This window comes from Hippoglossus stenolepis, chromosome 3, assembly GCF_022539355.2.
Source record: "Hippoglossus stenolepis isolate QCI-W04-F060 chromosome 3, HSTE1.2, whole genome shotgun sequence".
In the NCBI taxonomy this organism is placed as follows: Eukaryota; Metazoa; Chordata; class Actinopteri; order Pleuronectiformes; family Pleuronectidae; genus Hippoglossus; species Hippoglossus stenolepis.
This window is the reverse complement of record NC_061485.1, coordinates 1,360,445-1,380,525: the sequence shown is the minus strand read 5'-3', so window position 1 is coordinate 1,380,525 and position 20,081 is coordinate 1,360,445. Positions and strand designations below refer to the sequence as shown.

The following is a 20,081-nucleotide window of genomic DNA, read 5'->3' as shown; positions in this document are numbered from 1 at the left end:
GTCACAGCTGCTAAATGCAGGAAGAACAGCTGGTAAAACATCTGGGATCGTGTCAATGTGTAAGTTACAGCGCCCCCTGGTGGAATTTGGTAAAAATATATTACGTGACCACGACATAATAACGTGTGTGAACGAGATAAATAACTCAAGGCCACGAGATCTGAATCTGTTGTTTACTAACAAGACGAGTGGAAGACACACTGTCTCACTGTCTCTGAGGACACACACTGTCTCACTGTCTCTGAGGACACACACTATCTCACTGTCTCTGAGGACACACTGTCTCACTGTCTCTGAGGACACACACTGTCTCACTGTCTCTGAGGACACACACTGTCTCACTGACTCACTGTCTCTGAGGACACACACTGTCTCACTGTCTCTGAGGACACACACTGTCTCACTGTCTCTGAGGACACACACTGTCTCACTGACTCACTGACTCTGAGGACACACACTGTCTCACTGACTCTGAGGACACACACTGTCTCACTGACTCACTGTCTCTGAGGACACACACTGACTCTGAACCTATTACATAGTTAATTACATGGGATAAAGCAACTTAAAGGATAACAGTATTACACTATGTGTAGTTATCCTCCTCTAACACACCCAGTACATTGGTGTCAGTAAGTGAAGCAGATGCAGACAGTCTGTGGTTCTGTGAGCACTTTGCTCCAACAGGTCAGGTTGGTTCTGTTCGGCTCCAGCAACTGACAAAGGTTTATCCTCTGAGGAGAATCTAGATCTTTCAGAAACTCATCAGAGGAGCTCAAAGGATGTTGTGGGTCTCTGAAGACCCTGGTCCTCCTCAGAGACTCAGTCCACACCAGCTCTACGGATCCTCTAAGACGTGATGTCTTGGTTCAAAGGAGTAGATTGGTCAGTGGGCAGCGAGGGAAGGGTCCATAGCAACAACCATCACAACAATAGAAGTCCGATAAACGTCTAAACTAAACAAAAACTAACAACCTAAAGATCATACACACCATCTGAACGACTATGAAAATAAAAAGCAAATTTTCTGCTACAAATAGGATTAAAAACACAATTTCATGATGAAAATATAAAATGTTCCATAAAGCGCATAGATCACGTGTCCCCCGCCTCCTGACTCACGATTACGTGGAATACATACAAATTCTAGTGCTTCACTTTTCGTAGCATTTCCTATGAAACCTGGATGAGAATAGTTACATTTATATGTATCCCATCCATATGAATATCTATATATTCATTATTTTCTATACACAGTCCATGGTGAGAACAGCCTGCAGCTCAGTGCGCGTTGAGTGACTCCAGGCTCCGGTAGGCGGCGGCAACGCGCAGTAACGTGAACTGACACACGCAGAAGAAGAAGCGCGACCGCCTGCGTCAGATTTGAACGACGCTCATGGACGGAAACGCGGTTCGTCGGTAAACTGGAGGATAATTTGAGTTTCTGTCAGCGGCGGGTGTGAAAGAGCTTCACTGGGGGGGGGACCTGGATGTTTCTGCGGGACTCGTGTTAAAATGTCCCGGGTTGCTTGCGTCTGTGCTCGGGAGCTAAGTCCGTTAGCTCGTCGCTAGCTAGCCCGCTCGCGCTAACTCTCATGGTTGCTTGTGTCTCTGGAGGTTTTCCAGTCCGGAGGAACCGCTGAGGTCAGACTAACCGCGTGAACAACAACCCGGCCGCTCGTGTCTGTCTCCGGGGGGGTTTACACCCGAGCAGCGCGAGGAGGCTCCCGAAGACACAATCGTAAAGTTGTGTTTGTGTTTCCGCACAGGCAGCTCGGAGGGGCCGGGACTTAGACGAGAGGAAACGCGAGGCTCCTCCATGGCTGCTCCCACCCTGCAGCCGCCCAGTTTCCTACTGGTGAGTCATACAAGCTTCCCACTACAGCAGATCCCCATCAACGCACTTGTCTGGTGTGTGGATCTCGCTCCTTCATCAGGTGTTGGTCCTTCTCTGCTTGGGAAGAGTCTCAAACCACGTTCTTCACTCAGGAGCAAGGACCTGTCTCAAAACCTCGAACACGTCGTAGGAGACTAACATCGTGATAATGATCAAATAGTTCCCTATATTTTTTATTCTTCAGTCAGTTTATTACAAGCACATTGTAATTTTCCCTGAGGAAAATTAAGCCAAAATGAGATTATGTGGTGGAGATTGAGAAAAATCGACACAGCAGAGCAAGTAACAAATATTGTAAGAATCAAAACTTAGAATAGAAACAGAATCTAGAATAAATAATATAAAAAAGAAATGCTACGTTCATTATTAGGCTGTTTTTATAAATGTGCAATGTGTATATATATATTTTGTTTGTAATAAGGCAGTATTTGCTGCAGTCTTACTTAGAGCCACGTGACTGGATGAATCTGTGGCTGAACGAACTCGTGCTCTGTTGTTTTCTGTGTTGTTGCTCCAGGCAAACCTCAAAGCCGATGCGACCACCAAACCTCTGCTCCAGCGATGCCAAGACCTGGTGAAGATCATTGATGAATATCCCGCAAAGGTGAGACGTCTACTCTACCACAGTCTCGTGTTTTGCACCGTGATGTATTGGTTGTGGATTGTTGTTTGCCGAGATCAATCTGCCTTTGGCCTGTGAGATGATAAGATGAAGTGGATACGAGCAAATGTTCTCCACACAGTAAAGTAGACGAGTGCTCAGAGAGAGCATACCTCCGCCAAGGTGAGACGCCCCATCTCTCAATGCTAAAGAAAGTGGAAACCCTTCTACCAAATGTCAAGAAAATTGGTACGGTAATTTCTGCATAATCCTACTGACAGACAAACAAACAACGAAAACCTCCTTGTTGGTGGTAAAGCGTTACATGTGAGGAAATAATCCACTGTTATAGTTACAGATTTGCATCTTTTGTGGTTATATTTCGTGGGAGTGGGACAATTCCAAGACCACAATACAAACAGCCGCAGCCTTGTAGGGTACGGTATGAACCAGCGTATGGACACTGCTGTGCCATTTCTGTAGCTTATTGGCCCAAGTGTTTGTAAAGGGCCGTCACAGGATTCCTTTGTTGCAGACAACTTGGCGGTTTAGTGTCTTACTGGAGGGAGCCGAGCTGAGGTGACCTTTCTAACATTTAGAGGAGACAGCTGCTGTCGCCGTGACCCGGCTTTCACTCCGAGTTCAATGTTCCTCTCTTCTTTACTTTGTGTTGTGATTTGAAAGAGATTCACGGAAATCTAAGTTAAAAGATGCAGATAACTGAACTGTTCGAACTCTTCTCTATTCGAGACTCTGAATTATTGTTATTATTGGTGCACAAAAAGAGCACTGACTTGTTCCTCTTGGTATGTGAGAGTGTTACTGTGGAACAGTTGAAGTTCGGATTGAGGGCAGCTGTTGGGGTTTTCAGTGAATGACACAAAGTGTGTGTGTGTGTGTGTGTGTGTGTGTGTGTGTGTGTGTGTGTGTGTGTGTGTGTGTGTGTGTGTGTGTGTGTGTGTGTGTGTGTGTGTGTGTGTGTGTGTGTGTGTGTGTGTGTGAGTGTGAGATGCTTACTGATATGTTGGATTTCTGCTCTTTGTTTTGTTTTCAAGTCCAATTTGTCATTTTTAAAAATCCTTTACTTTGTTATGAGCCTATATTTGTGCTGTGCTGAAGGCTTGTCACAGCTGCTCTGCGAACCCTGTTTGCTCACTGCTGGGTGGCGATGCAGCAGAGTTAATAACACAGTGGAAATATAATATATTATATATAATTGCATTTTTATCATTTCACAGATATCAGCTGACTAAACTGAGGGTTTCCCTGCGTGTGTGTGTGTACTGTTTAATGTTTTGCTGCTTCGTGTCACAGAATATGGTGAAACACTGATAGTAGGTTGCGATGGACCTGCTTACTCAAGTTATCAAATGTATTATCCACAGCTTTTTCAGATTTGTCTGTTCATCAGTTGATCTGTTTTAAAATATCTTGTGTCTGATTCCGTTGTATCTGCGTCATGTGTGTTTCCTCTCAGGAGCTGCACCTGATATTCCCCTGGCTGGTGGAGTGTGTGTTTGGGACCCTGGACGGCATCATCGCCGGCTGGAACCTGCGACTCCTGCACTCGAGAAGCAACGAGTACCACATTGTTATGGATTTTCTAAACCCCAGGTAGTCGGGTTGTCTGTGTACCCATTAGCCAAGTTTATTTATTGTACATTTGAAGAATCAAGTCAAAAACGTCGTTCTTTTTTTCCCCAAATTTTCTTGTCAGTGGGCCGATGATGAAACTTGTGTACAAACTTCAAGCAGAAGAGTACAAATATGAAATACCCGTCAATTATCTCCCGGTAAGAACATTTCTGTCCTGTGTTTTACAGCTTAATGAATATTGTCAACCATATTTACTTAATTGTCCTGTTTCATGAAGGGTCCTGTGAAGGCCTGTATCCAGGAAGGAGTCCTCCCCGACTGTCCACTGTTTCACAACAAGCTGCAGTTCCCCCTGTCCGGTCTGCTGAGCCTGAACCTCGCCCTCAGTATCCTTCACAACACACACCAGTAAAATGTATAAAAATGCCTATCACAACTTCCCTGGGCTGGAACCAATGTCTTAATCCTACAGTTGTTCAGTTTAAGAACATATGTGACAAAGAGAAGCAGCAAATCCTTCAGCGGGAGAAGCTGTAAGAGAATGTAAAACTTCTTTTTTTTAACTTTTGCTTGAAATTATTAATCAATAAACTAAATTGATGCCTCAATCAATTGCTTAATCTCGAATCAAGTTGCAGCAGCGGGTGTGTATTGTAACTGTGAGATATTACGACGAGCAGAACTTTGTTAATCCTTAACTTTCTGCAGATCCCTTTGAATTTTTCATGTTTAACTTTGCCTACTGTCTCATCGCGCCAAAGGTGAGTCTGCCAGAGTGCGGCTATTCTTTTTGAGTTTGACTTATGTGGCATGTTAACGAGATAAATGAACAATTAACGATGGATCGTGGGATTAAACCTGGGCACAAAGATTTTTAACTTGACGTCTTTTAAGCTTCACATGGAAACCTTTCAGTGATAATGTTATGACTACTCCTTGAATGAACATGATCATATTGATCCTCACAAGGAAAAACTAAACTGTTCTTTATCTTCAGAGCTACCCTCAAGGCCAACATGGAAGCTCCACAGACAGTGCCTACTTCGTGCTGGTGGACACTTACCTGAAATATTTCCTCCCCAGTGAAGGAACGGTGCCTCCGTCTCCTTTCTCCGACTCCAGAGGTTCTGTCACTGCACCTTCACCAAGGTATTTACACCAACAACCCTCCGAACCAAACACCTGAGCAACAGTGTCCTCTGTATTAATTCTGTTGTGCTCCGAGCGATGAGGAGAGAAAACAAAGCTCTGACTGTGTCGTGTCCTCTGGAGAAAATAGGAACTGCGTAGTTCAGTGCGTGTCTGAAAGCAGCTTGAGTCGCGTCTACCTGAAGATTTCAGCCAGATCACCTGATCATTAGGAGGCTTTTTTCATCTGCCTTATTTAACAAAAGAAGTGGATATTGATGGATAATTTATTCTGTCAGTTTTTAAAATTCCCTCTGCCTTAAATTCAACAGATCTTCCAGCGTTTCCTTCGCTGGTTATGGCGTCCACAGCCCCAGTCTCCTGAAACATCACATATTCCATCAGCCCTCAGTGAACGCAGAGCCCTCAGCTCAGGAAATCTGGAGGTCAGAGACACTGTTACAGGTACGGGACAGAATCGAGCTGTGGGTCAATGCGTTTCACACGTACAGCTGCTGACTTTGATTGTTACTTGATCTGATTAATTGAGTTGCTTTACATTAAGTATGAAAATGTGTCTCTACCTCAGATGTTTGTAGAGGTCTGGCTTCATCACTACTCATTGGAGATGTACCAGAAGCTTCAGTCTCCTCAGGTTAAGGTAAGAGAACAGAAATGTGTCCCCCGACACCTCCCTGCCCTCCTTCCTCCCTCCCCTGTACTGCAGCATGGCACGGCTGGCTGTGGACTGGCTATCCACAACCCTTCCACCTGTTTCCTCCCATCTCCACCATCTCTGTGTCGGAACAAGCCCAGGGCGGTACGGCGGCTCTGGGCTGCGGCTCTGTGGTTGGTCGGCCTCCAGGTTACCTGACCCTGAAATTGTTTGACTCTGTATGAACTGAGTTTGAAAATAAACACCCTGATGGGGTGAAGTTGTCCATTAGTTAAAGAGAAAATTACAGTTTTCATATTTTAGATCAACTCCCTACAATTGCGAAAAAAATGTGTATTTTATTATTACTGAAGGACAATTTCACCCACAACAGAAGAAGGTACACAGCACGTCAATGATGAGCAGCTTGTTTTACAGTAGCATGTGATTTTCTTTGGAGAACAAAGATGTGACTCGTACTGAGCTCCTTGCAGTGTGAACACATCAAAACAAAGCATCTGATTGTCTGGTTTATATTTCAAAATGTTTTTAAATCCCTCATTTTTTTTTTTTAATAGAGTTTTTAGTAAATATAGTTGCAGAAGAGTTAAACCCCTGCCTTTGCGATTGGGCATGTGTTCCCAGTATTAGTGCTTTTGCTTTCTTTCACGTCCTTTACACGCTGCATGTCCATGTCACGATTCACAAGTGTTTGTTTTGTTCTGTGTGTGAATGCATGTGAGACACAACATAAAGTCAGGACATGGTGGGACTGTAGAGGGTTCACAGTGCAGAGTCGGACTCTCCTCAGTGCAGGAGACTTACAGCACACTCATCACTACTGCCTGTCGCGGTAGTTTTTGATCTCAAGGTACAGAAATTAAGTTTGTCCTTCCAGCCCTGAGGCCGGTTGCACCAACTGGTCTTACGCCAAGTGACAAAAGAGACTAAACATATATTAAGGTTAGAGGGCTGTCTATGTTCTCTTCTGTCCATTTCTTAAGGCTGATCTTAACAAAGACTCATAACAGTTGAGACCAGTCTTAGTAAAAAACAGTCAGTCCAACCAGCAACAAACCAAAGGGCGTCCTGTTCCTTATTGAAAGAAAGATATTGTATTACATAGAAAATGGAATAAAGATGATTTGTGGAGGAGCATTAAAGCATCCACAGTTTAAAAGATCCTCAGAAATCACCTCCCTGTTTAAGTACAAAACCTTTTAATCGTATAATGTTTAGTACACAGGTTGTTAACACATCAAACCCACTCACACTGAGACTCAATGCTGGTGTTTGGTCCTTTTACCTGCACCGTACATACATGCATGACAAGGTCCTGTAGTTGTATACTATTACATACTTCTACACTCAGCTGTGTAGGTTACATAATTACTACTCAAAAACACTTCATGCTGCAGTTTTGTGTCTGAAGTCATCTCAAGTCGTGGAGAACTTCAGAGCTGACACTCATTTTTATTTCTAATTATATATTTGATATAATATGAAAACACTGAAAACTGCAGATTTCTCTAGATTTTATTTGGGAAAACAAATCAAATGCTTCATTGCAGCTTCATGAGACTGGACAGGAAACCGTGAGCATACCGACCAATGAGCTGCATCACAAACAGATGTTTTTGTCAAATGCTCACCTGTTAAAACGTATTAACCACTGTGTTGTTGTGTCCATCCTGTTTCAAGTGGACTGGAATTGAAAGATTTTTGCCAAATCATTTTAGATGTAATGTGTCAGACCTGCTCACTGTTGGATGCTATGAAATCCTAATCTAAATTTCTCATAGTAGAACATTTCACAAATATATGACACTTCATCATATGTGATGATGAAAAACAAAATCTTCCAGTTCTGAGTTCCCTCTGTTTATGATGTTAAACATCAGGGATGGGAATTATAAAAGCTTGAATATGAAACTCAATTTAACTTTAGCTTGTTGTAAAACACAGAAACATCTGCATGACTTGTGGTCTCGCTTTTTATGTGAAGCACAGATGAGCTCGTCCAGCCCATAGACTGTAAAGACAGATCAACGCTGTGTCTCCACTTCCTCCCGCTGCACCAAAATTGAGCTAAAATATCACATGAACGCTGCCACCTTTGCCATTTTGAGGCCTCATCCTAACCCATTGATAATTTGGAGCCTGTGCAGTAGAGCTATGGTATCGAGGTCCCGTCGATACATTCACTCGACCAATCGTCCATATTTACTTACAGTCTATGGTTCAGCCTCTTTATTTGGCTTATTCTGTCACCAGCAAGCACATTTGATGGAATACATTTCCACACAAGCCTCCTCGATAGCTCTGCTGCAGAGCCCAGAAATATTTAGATTTATTAGGTTTTTAAAAATTACAACTGTTTCCTTTTTCTTAACACACCAGTTAAATAATTTGTGAAATAATTCCCATCCCTGCGACCGTGTTTGTTTGGAGAGTCGGAGAAGTCTCTGCATCGTGCCCCGGCATTTGCAGCGTTTTGTTTCCACGGTCAATATTTTATTTGTGTTTGTCTCCTCCCCTGTTTCTTCTACTTTCCTCCTGAATGTTTTTGGCCAATTGTTTGTCTGGTTGCACTTTCCTTTCTTTTGCTGCCTCCTCTTTCTCCTGTTCTCACGTTTATACCTTCGTCCTGCCACCTCCTTTTTCCCTTTCTCCTCTTCCTCACCCTTCTTTATTGTCACTTCTCCCCTTCCTCTCTCTCCACTCTTCCTCCTCCTCCACCTTCTGTCGTTGTCTTTCCCTCCTCTTCCTCATCCTCCTCTACCCCCCCTGGTGGTTACGGGTGAACAGCTGGCCCTGCTGCAGTACCGCCTCAGTATGTCCAGCATGCCGTGCCAACCCCACGCCCCACCAGGCTCTGGGACCCTCCACACCTACCAAGTACTTTTACCTTTTCATTCGTCCCCGCCCCTCTGGGGCCCCCTGGAGGTAAACCTCAGTCAGTTAAAGTCACAGTCGAGGATACTTCTCTTTTACTGACCATCACTGTGAGACCAGTCCTGTCACCAGCCTGATGCTTCCAGATGTTACAGCTGATTAGTTTGCATTATTTATGTCACTTTTGCATGAAACGAAAAATGAAATAAAAGGTTAAAGTGGTTGGTAAATTGTGATGTACACTATATTGTCACCAAATACTCAAATGATAAGACGACTCAGCCTTATCAAATAGTTTTGGCCCATTTTCACTCAGAGATTTTAATGAGCTTGAGAAACAAAGATCTCACCCACAGTGTCAGAAACCAGCGATGAGGATTTGAGCTGCGGGGAACCCTTAAACACAACATATTCAGTAAACTGTGAAATTGGACAGAGAAGTATCCTTGACAGGAAAAGTAAAACCTGGAATGAAGCTTTTGGAGTCTTTGAGCAGAATTGTATTGGCTCTGGTGTGGTTTTCCTTTGCTGCTTGTTTTTTTTAAGGCATGCTTTTTACACTGGTGTGCTTTTGTGGCTCTACATGTTTATGAGGTTGATTGTTTCTTTCTATTGACTCTTTGTAAAGCAAAAGATACTACTACGTTATTAATATCATCTTTTAGTTTACACGCAAGGCATAAAATCATTTTATAATCAAGTAATTATTTTTATTTGTTTATTTGTCTAAATTTATGTACAAAGAACAGAGTTAATGTTTGTGTTTATCCAGAAGAAGAAACATTGCAGCAGCTTTGCTATGAGCAGGTAATCGAGCGTTGAGGTCCCACCGTTTATTTTTTAGCAAACCCCAATTTCAAAATTCATGATTAAACAGCCTGTATATTCTCATTATATATCGCCGTAGTATTAATTGGTAAAGTAAGTCTGAACTGAGCAAAGCTGTTATTTTTGGGCTCATTATGGTCTTTACTCCACAGAAGCTACATCCACGCTAATATGTTTTAATATTACCTCCGTCCACTCGAGCCTTTTGGATCTGTAATAGAAATGATCCCCGTCCATTCCGTCACGTGACCTGTCAAGCACCCTGGTCATGTGATGCAAACAGCAAGTAGATTGTCTACTCAGCAGTTGGTTGCTTAGTTACTGAAAATACAACCAACAATTAACAGCGATGGTGAAAAGTAGGAGCAGGGATTTCTTCGCAACTTTAACAATGATGAGTTTTTAAACTGAAATGTGGTAGTGTGGATGTAGCCAGAGACAAATGTCATGACCAAGTAGTCCTGAGTACAAAAGGTGAGAATTAAAAACGATCATTTGGACTTTAAACTCTGTAAAGATGCTGACATGAAACAAACAGATCTGTTGTTAAATATCAGCAGAAGTTATTTTCCCCATTTAGAACCAAAAGGAAGCAACTGAAATCACACACACAGTCATCGTCACTCGATCCGTGTGGGACCCCTGCGCTCTATCACAGAATGAACGCGCTGCGAGCCGCTGGTGATTGTTTGGCTGCTTCTGGACCGGGACGCCTTAATGATTGGCTGCTATTGACTGCGGGAGCTGCAACAACGGGGTGTCGTGTGTCAGCGGAGCTCTTTGCTGACTGGTTGTCTTTACAGGAGCCCTTCACCCCGACAGAGGAGCACGTGCTGGTGGTGCGTCTCCTGGTGAAACATCTGCACGCCTTCTCCAACAGCCTGAAGCCCGAGCAGCTGTCGTCTTCGCCCTCGGTCCACTCGCACACTCACACCAGCCCGCTGGAGGAGTTCAAGAGGTCCGACTTTTTACACGTTCCTCATACATGCTGCTGTTGGACATGTTCGCATGTTGAGCTAGATTGTCACTTAGTACAGCTCATTCCTCCACCAAGGTCCCTTAAATTCAATCAAACCAAATCACACACACACTCATAAATATCATTACTCTAAATGTCAGATTTTTTTCAGCCAGATCCACAAATTATTTCCCGGCGCCCTATCTCACATTGTAATAGAAAGTCTGTGCCAACATTTCCCAGGTTATTCTTTGGTCCCGTCCATCCTTCCACCATGTTTTGTGGAAATCCGTTTTGTAGTATTTTCATAGTCCTGCTGACACAAAAGAACATCGGTTGTTTCTGTAGATTCTTTAAAGCTGTTTCTGAAACTCCTTCGCTGACCACATGTTTCATGTCCCTCTCTCCTGCAGAGTGGTGGTGCAGCGTTTTGTTCAACAGAAACTCTACCTGTTTCTTCAGCACTGCTTCGGTCACTGGCCTCTGGACGCCTCTTTCAGAGCCGTATGTTTGTGGTGTATTTTTATAACCCTTTCTAACCCTAACCCTTAAACATGTAATTAATTCACCATCATATCCAGGACTTCAATAAGTTTAACTGTAAGTTTTAACAGAAAATGCTGCTGGTGAAAGAGTGAATTCAGAGAACTGATCAACCCTGTGTTCAGGTGCTGGAGACGTGGCTGAGCTACATTCAGCCTTGGAGATACACCGGGGAGAAGATCAATCCTCAGCCGGACCAAAACAGAACAGTACCTGACAAATGGTGACTGATTGTTTTTATTTCCGTTCTCACTTGGAGCGACGACGTTGTTCTGACTGTTTAACTCTGCTGTGTTGCAGGGAGTCGTTTGCTCAGGAGAACCTGCTCATGTACACGAAGCTCTTCCAGGTCTTTCTGAACAGAACCGTGAGGACGGATCTGGTCAACGCCAAAAACGCACTGATGGTTTTCAGGGTCGCCAAAGTCTTCGCTCAGCCAAACCTTGCAGAGATGATCCAGAAAGGTCAGGACGAGTGACCATGTCTTTGTAAAACGTTCTTTATCAGTGGAGAGAAAATGATCTGACATCTTCAAGCATCATTCAAAGCAAACAAGATATATATTTTTTTACAACACATCACTTTTTCAGCTTCTTCTATACCATAAACTTCTATCTTTTCTGGATTGTTTCTTCTGTAAATTCCAAATGTTCAACCCAGCAAATACTGATGTGTCTGAAAGACTCATATCTGCAGATATTTATCAGCCAGATGATAAATCGTCAGGCTCTAGTCCAAAATACACATTTACATACAATTTCAGGAAACTGGTAAATCAAAAGAAAAACATTTAACCGTAAATAATCAACTGGGAATGTTTCATCATGAATATTAGTTAAATCTTTAACCTTTTCACCTGTAGCATCTCATCTTGAGGGATTATCGTTGTAATTAATTCTCCAGTTGGAAACCTACGTGTTACAACTCCACTGATTTACCATTAATACAAGTTAAAACTCTGATATCTGGAATATAAAATGAGATTTAGAAAAAAAACTAACCCAGGCGTCTGTCTCCAGGTGAGCAGCTGTTTCTGGAGCCTGAGCATGTCCTCCACCACCGTCAGCCCCGCGGCTACCTGACGCCGAGCCAGGGCGGCAGCTACCTGTCGTCACGGCAGAAGGTGGTGACGGACATGGTGTTCAGGGTGAAGAGCCACGTCTATTCCTTGGAAGGTCAGGACTGTCAGTACAAACAGATGTTTGGCACCGAGCTCAGAGGAGCAGTAAGTTTTATTTCATTTTTATATTTTAACGACATGTTTTAATCCGGAGGGTTCAGTTTGACTCCAGTGTGAGGCCAACACTCGAAATCTCAATCCAGTGTCCATTTCACAGGTCATGAAGTTGATCCAGATGATTGCACAAGCCAGACAGACGGCCAAGAGGATATCGGATCACTCCAACGAGGTGGCAGCCAGTTCCTCCTTCCTGTCCTGGTTTGGTTTGAGCTCCTCTGACCACAACAACACTTTCTCTGGAGCCGAGTCAGAGGAGAGCGGCGAGTGTCTGAAAAAGACCCACGAGTTCCTGGATAGAGCTCTGGAGAACCTGTGTCTGATCTTCAAGGTCTGATTTTCCTCTTTTATTCCCGCATGATAAACATTTTGTTTCCGATTACTCATATAAATGAAAAATAATCTTTCTGACTGAAGGTGTCTTTGTTTTGTAGCTGAACCAGGGGCAGCTGACTCAGCTCATTTCAAACCTGGGTTCTTCTCAGGATGACGGCAACTGCAAGCAGCTGCCAGACTGCATCCAGGGAGAGAACGGACTCATCCTCACTGACCTCGGTCGGAGGCAGGTCAGTGCTTCAAATTACTGTGCACGTCCATGAGGAGATCGTGGATAAGATCTGCGTGCAGCAGCAAAGACTGAAACCCTGAGTCTGTGTGTGTGTGTGTGTTTCTTTGCAGATCATAAATGGACTGCGCAGGTTTGACCTTCAGTACCAAGGCGACCCGGAGCTGCAGCCCATCAGGAGCTATGAGAACGCCCTGCTGGTCAGGCTGTTCTACAGGATCTCCTCTCTGCTCAATGACCGGGTCAGTGCTTCCAGCAACATCTGTCATCACAGCTGCTTTTGTTTGAAAAGCGTTTGTTTTAAGGTGTTTTCTTCCCCTGCTGTCCTCCCACAGTTCGGAGGACACATGAGTGCGCTCTGCTCACGGCCGGACTTCCTGGGCCGCCTTGGTTGTCACTACCTGACGATTCCCGATTCTACCACAAAGACAAACCAGAGCCCGGTGTCTCGTCTGACGCTGGAGAGGAACCGTCCGCCGAGGCTGAGCCTGCGCCCCCTGGCCAGCTACAGGACGATTCTGCTGCTGTTGCTCCTCTATGTGTTCGGAGCGCTCCTGTCATTTGGGCCCGTGTCCAGCACGCTAATCATCCTTGCGGGGGGCTTCCTGTACGGACTCTTCATGACGTTGTTTGGAGACAAACTGAAAACGCACTGAGACCAGGAGTTTCTACACATCTGAAGAAAACACACACACTTGACAATTTCGATCAACGCCATCTTGTAATGGTTGTAAAACATGTGTGAGAACTAATGAACTAAGTGTTGACTGGTCCTGTTTGTGCGTCATCGATTAATCAGCCAGTTGTTTACTTAACTCATCGTTTGACCTGTATATTCAGAAAACCTTCTACACTTTCCTAAAGCCAAACTAAAGTCTTCAAAGTTTTCATTTGACCCAACATCAGTTTCAGACCAAGACTGTAAATACAGATGGACGACACGTCTCCACTTCCTGCCACTATCCAGAAATGAAGCCAAATATTTCTGATAGGAACGCTGCCATTTTGTGCCGATGACATTCTGCAGTAGTGACTGTTGGACGGAGCCTCCAAAGTGAGGTCCCGCCGAAAAATCACTAGTCTCAGCTGTCAATCATGACGTCTCAGGCCGTTTTTATATCATCAAAAATGTATAAAAACCAAACTGATCAGAAACATGAACACTTTATTTAACGTCTACTTTGATTTTTTTTTTTTTAAGTCCCATGTCATAACATGGTGGAGGCAGGGTTTATGACCTACTGCAGCTAGCCACCAGGGGGAGACTCTACTTTAGGGCAGCGTCATGTCGTCCATCGTTATTCACAGTCTACAGTTAAAACCCAAAATATTCAATTCACGGTAAAGTAAAAACGATATGAAGCAAGGTTTTATATTTGAGAATCTTGAAAAAGAAAATGTCTTTTTTGTATTTACGGAAAATAAAACGATCAATGGGTTTTCAATTCAGTTGGTGATGAAGGTTATTTTTGTCACAGAGGAAATTTACGATGTTAGTCTGTTAAATAACAGTTGATCAGGATGTGTAGGAATTCCTGTTGCAATGAATGGCAACGTTTTTATTTTGGCTTTTCACCGTTTTTTAAAATGTGTAAAGAGAGAACTTTGCACTCAAACACAGCGTCACCTCCCGGCTTTATCTTTTCCAACATGCATCTGAAAACAGGGGCAGTTCTCAACATTTGAAGATTGATTCGACTTCACTGTTTTTCTCCGTGAAAGCAAAATACCTTTTGTCCAAAAGGCTCAATAAACTGTTTGCACTTGTTTCTAGTTTTGTTGTGTAATTCATTCAATAATAGGATGTTTACCAATCTTTTAATCTCACACTAATGAGGAGAAACATTTAAACATCTGTAATTATTGCAGATACTTTGTCTCATGTACAGTTTGAAATGTAAAAATCAGCAGAGATGAATTCAACATGTGCAATATCACGTTCATTATGTGCTATAGGTCAATATTGCTTCCTCTACTATTTACAGTATTAAATTAACACGTGCACTATTACATTCATGATCTTGTGCAATATAGTTCTCATTTGTTATTTCAAATACTACTTTTCAGTTTTTTATTTTAGTCAGGCTTAGAGTTTAGTTCTTTATCTTTTTAACTTATTTAACTTGTTATATATTTAGGCACTGTTCCTCTCTTACTCATCGTTATACTTTGTATTTCCGTACTTATTTACTTCTGAAGGTTTAAGGATAAAGAAACAGTCAAATCGATTCAGATTCAGAAAACTATTGATCCCAAGGAGGACGATTCACTTGCAGCTCACGATCACACAACGAACATCCAATATGATACGTGTCAACACACAGGTCGGTGAAGGACGTGAAGATAAAGATTAAGGGGGTCAAATAAATAGCAATTAAAAATAGACAATGATAAATAGACATTTGTTACATGCGTTGTCAGGTAAGAATCATTTAAAATGACGACTGTCTGAGTCTAGTAGCCTGATCGCAGAAGGAATGAAAGATTCGGAGAATCGGTGCGTTCTCCTCGGAGGTTCATAATAACGAAGACATCGCCGTGAACTCATGAGACAAAACGTTATCAGGTTGATAATATTCTTTGCCTTATTTTTCACCTGATTCTCCCGGAGGGAACTCAAGTCTCTTTGCCTCTTTGCCTCTTCCACCGAACCAACCGAGAAAAGAAAGCGTCAGAAGACCTTCGATAAATGAACGATGAAAGTAACTTAAAATCAAACATTGAACATTTTGAGCTTTTTTGAGTTGTTACGAAACTCCTGGCGTCTACGTTACATCGTCCGGCCTTTGGGAATCTTTCGTAGAGAGCCACGTTATCGTGACCTCCTCCACCGGCAACATGACTCTGTGCTGCCCTCTAGTGGATGTTTTGTTTTGTGTGTCTGGGATGGAGATAGACTTTAATTTTATCGTATGCAAAGGCAGAATAATTTGAATAACTCGGACACGGAGCCAAACACAGTTAATCTGCACATGTGGCTGCAGAGGGCGCTGTTGCTCAGTAAAAGTTACACAGTGCTGCTTTAAGTATTTTTTAACTCCACGTGATTTGTTTTATACAACTTAGGTTTGTGTTCAAAGCGTTTATTGTCGTACAATGAAATTATTTATGTGAGTTCCACTATGAAAACTGTGTTTATTTAAGAGTATATAGATATAAAACTATAAAACTAAATATGTACAATAAAACATCGGTGGAATGGACATAAAAGTAAAATATGTGTTTGACGCTGATTCAAAACACAAACTTTCATTTTCATGAAAACACTGAACTTCCTCCTCCAGCAGCTGATTAACTCAGCCCACACCACAAGTCCCACAATGCACCTCGCCGCCTGTCGTCATCTAACGTCGACGGACTCGGTGACGCAACGTGCTGTCGCCGGGAGAAGTTTGAAAACAGACGCAAAAACTTTTCTTTTCCTTTAACGTTTCGTCTCGTTCCGGTTGTTTCCGGAGGAACCGAGCCGAGCGTCTCCGGAGGCCGAGCAGGGTCGAGGGGAGTCCGGTCAGAGGACGTCGCGGTTCAGGTGAGCGGGACGAGTCGTTAGCTGGACCCGTCTCACGGTGACATGAGGCGGGCTGTCAACACGCTGCTGTCCCCGTCCTCCGGTTCTCTGTCCCCGGGGACTCCAGCGGCTCTCAGCCGGACACTGAGCCGAGGCTGCGGCCACAGGAGCGGAGAGAGTCCGAGGGGAAAGCACGAGGAGTTAGCTAATGTGTAGCTTAAAGTGTTAGCTTACACACATATACACACACACACTCACGTATACACACTCACGTATACACACACAAACACACAGACACGTTCACGTATACACACTCACACACATATACACACACTCACACACACATATACACACTCACGTACACACACACACACACAGACACACTCACGTACACACTCACATATACACTACACTCACACACAGACACACTCACCTATACACACACACACACAGTAACATTCACGTATACACACTCACTGGGTCACAAATATTTTCCGCAGCTGAAAGAGTATTGCAGTTCTTTGTCACCTTCTGTGTACGTGTACACGTGTTTTGGAACTGTACAAGTATTTTGTACATGCGTGATGAAAGTTTTCTCGCTGTAGAAGAATGTTACTCATCCGTGAAAAACAAATTGTAGCTGTCAATATATTTTAAACATTTGTTAAAAAGGTTTTCCGGTTGTCGAACTATGTTGAACATTTGCAATGTGTAACTGTAGAAATTGTTTATTATGTATAGAAAAATATCTACGGATATAACGATTTTGTTGATATAGAAATAACTTTTACATATGTGAACATTTTTTGTAGCTGTAGAATCATTGAGCACATTTGTGAATAAGTAATTACAACTGTGGAAATATTTAATACATGTGTATAAAAATGTATTATTATTCTGATTTGAACTGATGATTTAACTCCTCCTCCTTTCGCTCCTCTGTGTCCCAGGCAGAAATGTCTTCCCCAGAAGAAGAACCATCGTCTGCCGTGTCGGCCATTCTGTCGTCTGCCCTGTCGTCCGCCGTGTCGGCCGCCATGGCCGTGGCTATGGCGGTGGAAGCTAAGGCGGAGCTTTCCCAGCTGTTAGACGAGTGGGAGGAGGCACAGCGAGGCAGCACGGAGCAGCTGGTGGCCAGCCTCACGAAGTCAGCACCGATTTGTTCATATACTATAACTGATATAACGTATTAACGTCAGAGCCTCTGTTCACGTGTTTCTGGATGTTTTCCTGACACGTGACTCATCTGTGTTTTCTGCAGAATCTCTGAGCTGATTGAACGAGAGACATCAGAGTATCACAAAGCAGATCCAGATCCGTTTGATGATCGACATCCAGGTTTACGTCCGGACACATTTTCAAAACCTTTTTGTTCTTTGTCCTAAAAGTTTAAAAACCCCATATTCATGAATTTGATTTGGTAAAAGAAAGAAAGTTGCAGAAAGAAACTGAACTGAAGCTTCTGTTCATGTTTGTGGTCGTTGATTTTCTCTCTCCTGTGTAACTGCAGGTCGGGCGAACCCAGACGGCATGCTGGGACAGCTCCTGAAGATGCTCTTCATGAACAACAACTTCACTAACGCTGTGAGGACCGAGGCATTTGTTTCCTGCTGCGTGTGTTCATCACCACGTGACCGAGGAGTTTCAACTCAGTCTGACAGACGGCACCAAGAACTAAAATGTTCCGTATTGATCAATCAGGAGATTCAAGTGAAAACTCACCTGTTCCACTTTATTTAGAAAGACGGACAGATCTTTATATCATATCTTTCCAATGAACGAGCAGAAACTGAATTGAACACCTTATTATATCGTTTTTTTTGTACGCATGTAAATATAGAAAGTTTGAATTTCACTGCAGAAGTGGAGCTTTAATTTCATATTGTGTATTTTCTAGTTGTTGGACACGTACATCATGACGAGCAGAGAACTGAGCCTCAGAACAGCCGCCTGTCGTCTGCTGCTGGACATCATGCCGGGCCTCGAGACCTCCGTCGTTTTCCAAGAGAAGGTCAAATAATAGCTTTAAAATCTGTCGGGACTTAATCATCCCTGTTTTTATTGAATTGTCTTTTGTTATCAGCCTCATGTCTGCACTCAGGAGAACTGATATTTGACAAATATATTATTGTCTCCGCTTACAGCAGCATCATAGTTTATTAAATGTTTATATGTTCATTTTAAATTGGCGTTAATGTCAATTGTTGCAGATGCGTCTTACTGTGCATCAGATTAGCTGTGACTGAGTCAGTGTGTGTGTGTCTGTGTGTGTCTGTGTGTGTGTGACAGGAGGGGCTTGTGGAGACGTTGTTTGGCTTTGCCCGTGAAGCCGAGCGGCCGCTGTGCGTCTACGCCACGGGGCTGCTGGCCCGAGCCATGAGCAACCAGGAGGTGGCAGCCGGCTACAGACCCTCGAACCTGCAGCTGGTGAGTTTCACACACGAGGAAACATCCTGTTGTTCACTCTGCTGGAATATGATCTCTAAAATCTGTATTTACACCAAGTTTAATAAAGTTGTTTGCTGACTTTACCCATTGTTATAGAACCTTTGCATCAACCACTAAATCATCCTGAGAACCTTCTTTCACCTCTAGCATTTTATATATTTTATTATATATATATAATATAACTAACACCCTAAATCATCTTGTTTCCTCCAAACATCCAGGTACCGATGATGATTCTGCGTCTGCAAGAGCTGCAAACTCAAGAGGCCGAGAATCACCTCGGTCCCAACAAGACCCTCCAGCATCTTCCTCAGGTCGAAGCCACACAAACCGCAAACATCTCAGCAGACCAGCGAGACAAGACAGAGGGCGAAGACGTGGGCGAGGACAAAGACAGAAAAGACGGCGACGCAGAGAGCAGCAGGCCGGTGTTGAAGGCCGGTTCCAAACCTTTTGCCCAGAAAAATGGTGGAAGCGGCAGCAGCAGCGGTGGAGGATCCAGCTCCACACGAATGCTTCCACACTTTGTGGACCAAGCAAGCAATGACCCCGCCTCCAGGGGGACGCAGGACAGACTGGGAGGAGTCAAAAGACCAGCGGGAAAGGAGAACGGAAGGAACGCCAAACAGAAGCTCAGCTTGGAGAGGACCAACACCAGTAACCAGCCAATCAGCAGCTCCTGGTCTGAGATGAGCTCAATGGTGATTGGATCTGACTACTGCCTTTCACCGCTGAGCCCGGCCATGGAGCAGAGGCTCATCCTGCAGTACCTGCAGCCGCTCGGAGAATATCAAGAGGTGAGAAGGTGCCTCCGACACCAGCGCTCAACCAGCCGCTCATCAGGTTACAGCCGTACTGCTGGGATTTCATTTGAAAACTCAAACTCTGTCTTCTTCTGTTTTGGCTCGTTGGCCAAGCATTTGGTTAAGTTAGAGAAAGAGCTCAGCCACAAATGAGAAGCAGCAACACTGATAGTTCATCTTTGTGATCCTTACACACACACACACACTCTATTTAAATGAACTATAAACTCCGTAACCTTTCTTTTTCAGTTGCTTGCCATCTTCATGCAGCAGGACACGCGCTTGTTGCTGATGAACTACATCGACCTCAGACAGACCAAGAATGTGCAGCTCACCTACGACGCTCTGCTGGTAAAACTGTGGCCCTCACGAAACAGGAGGAACATTAGGAACATGAGAAACACCAGAAACATCAGGAA

At 43.6% G+C, this 20,081-nt stretch overlaps 3 protein-coding genes across 8 annotated transcripts in view; 2 read left to right on the top strand and 1 right to left on the bottom strand.

Moving 5' to 3' along the window:
- Window positions 1–20,081, bottom strand: part of pcbp4 (poly(rC) binding protein 4) — a 336,110-nt gene that overhangs the window by 27,830 nt on the left and 288,199 nt on the right.
- Window positions 1,330–14,671, top strand: smpd4 (sphingomyelin phosphodiesterase 4). Of its 5 annotated transcripts, none has more exons than XM_035149341.2 (20): window positions 1,330–1,644; window positions 1,770–1,858; window positions 2,415–2,501; window positions 3,976–4,112; window positions 4,216–4,291; window positions 4,372–4,480; window positions 4,803–4,855; window positions 5,092–5,243; window positions 5,555–5,687; window positions 5,812–5,883; window positions 8,686–8,823; window positions 10,404–10,558; window positions 10,972–11,062; window positions 11,227–11,324; window positions 11,402–11,565; window positions 12,121–12,326; window positions 12,439–12,669; window positions 12,773–12,904; window positions 13,017–13,145; window positions 13,239–14,671. In XM_035149341.2, exons 2-20 carry the CDS (start codon window positions 1,820–1,822, stop codon window positions 13,557–13,559), a joined length of 2,523 nt encoding a protein of 840 aa, XP_035005232.2. In that variant the 5' UTR covers window positions 1,330–1,644; window positions 1,770–1,819; the 3' UTR covers window positions 13,560–14,671. The 5 variants fall into 5 exon arrangements, with proteins under 5 accessions (XP_035005232.2, XP_035005249.2, XP_035005259.2 ...); XM_035149358.2 differs by having other exon boundaries at window positions 1,331–1,644; window positions 8,686–8,775; XM_035149350.2 differs by having other exon boundaries at window positions 1,341–1,419.
- Window positions 16,230–20,081, top strand: part of LOC118102799 (DDB1- and CUL4-associated factor 1) — a 15,558-nt gene continuing 11,706 nt past the window's right edge. The window contains exons 1-8 of one of the 2 annotated variants that reach the window (XM_035149319.2): window positions 16,230–16,432; window positions 17,362–17,558; window positions 17,673–17,755; window positions 17,922–17,995; window positions 18,309–18,422; window positions 18,701–18,838; window positions 19,081–19,656; window positions 19,912–20,013. In XM_035149319.2, coding sequence (XP_035005210.1) covers window positions 17,368–17,558; window positions 17,673–17,755; window positions 17,922–17,995; window positions 18,309–18,422; window positions 18,701–18,838; window positions 19,081–19,656; window positions 19,912–20,013 — 1,278 coding nt within the window. In that variant the 5' untranslated portion in view covers window positions 16,230–16,432; window positions 17,362–17,367. The remainder of the gene's footprint in view (window positions 16,433–17,361; window positions 17,559–17,672; window positions 17,756–17,921; window positions 17,996–18,308; window positions 18,423–18,700; window positions 18,839–19,080; window positions 19,657–19,911; window positions 20,014–20,081) is intronic. The other variant, XM_035149327.2, reaches the window with a different exon arrangement.

Excerpts from the sequence above, each read along its gene's own strand:
- smpd4 (XM_035149341.2), top strand. The coding sequence starts at position 1,820 with ATGGCTGCTCCCACCCTGCAGCCGCCCAGTTTCCTACTG. Across the intron at positions 11,063-11,226 it reads TGGACGCCTCTTTCAGAGCC|GTGCTGGAGACGTGGCTGAG; the intron begins GTATGTTTGTGG and ends CCCTGTGTTCAG. Across the intron at positions 12,327-12,438 it reads GCACCGAGCTCAGAGGAGCA|GTCATGAAGTTGATCCAGAT; the intron begins GTAAGTTTTATT and ends TCCATTTCACAG.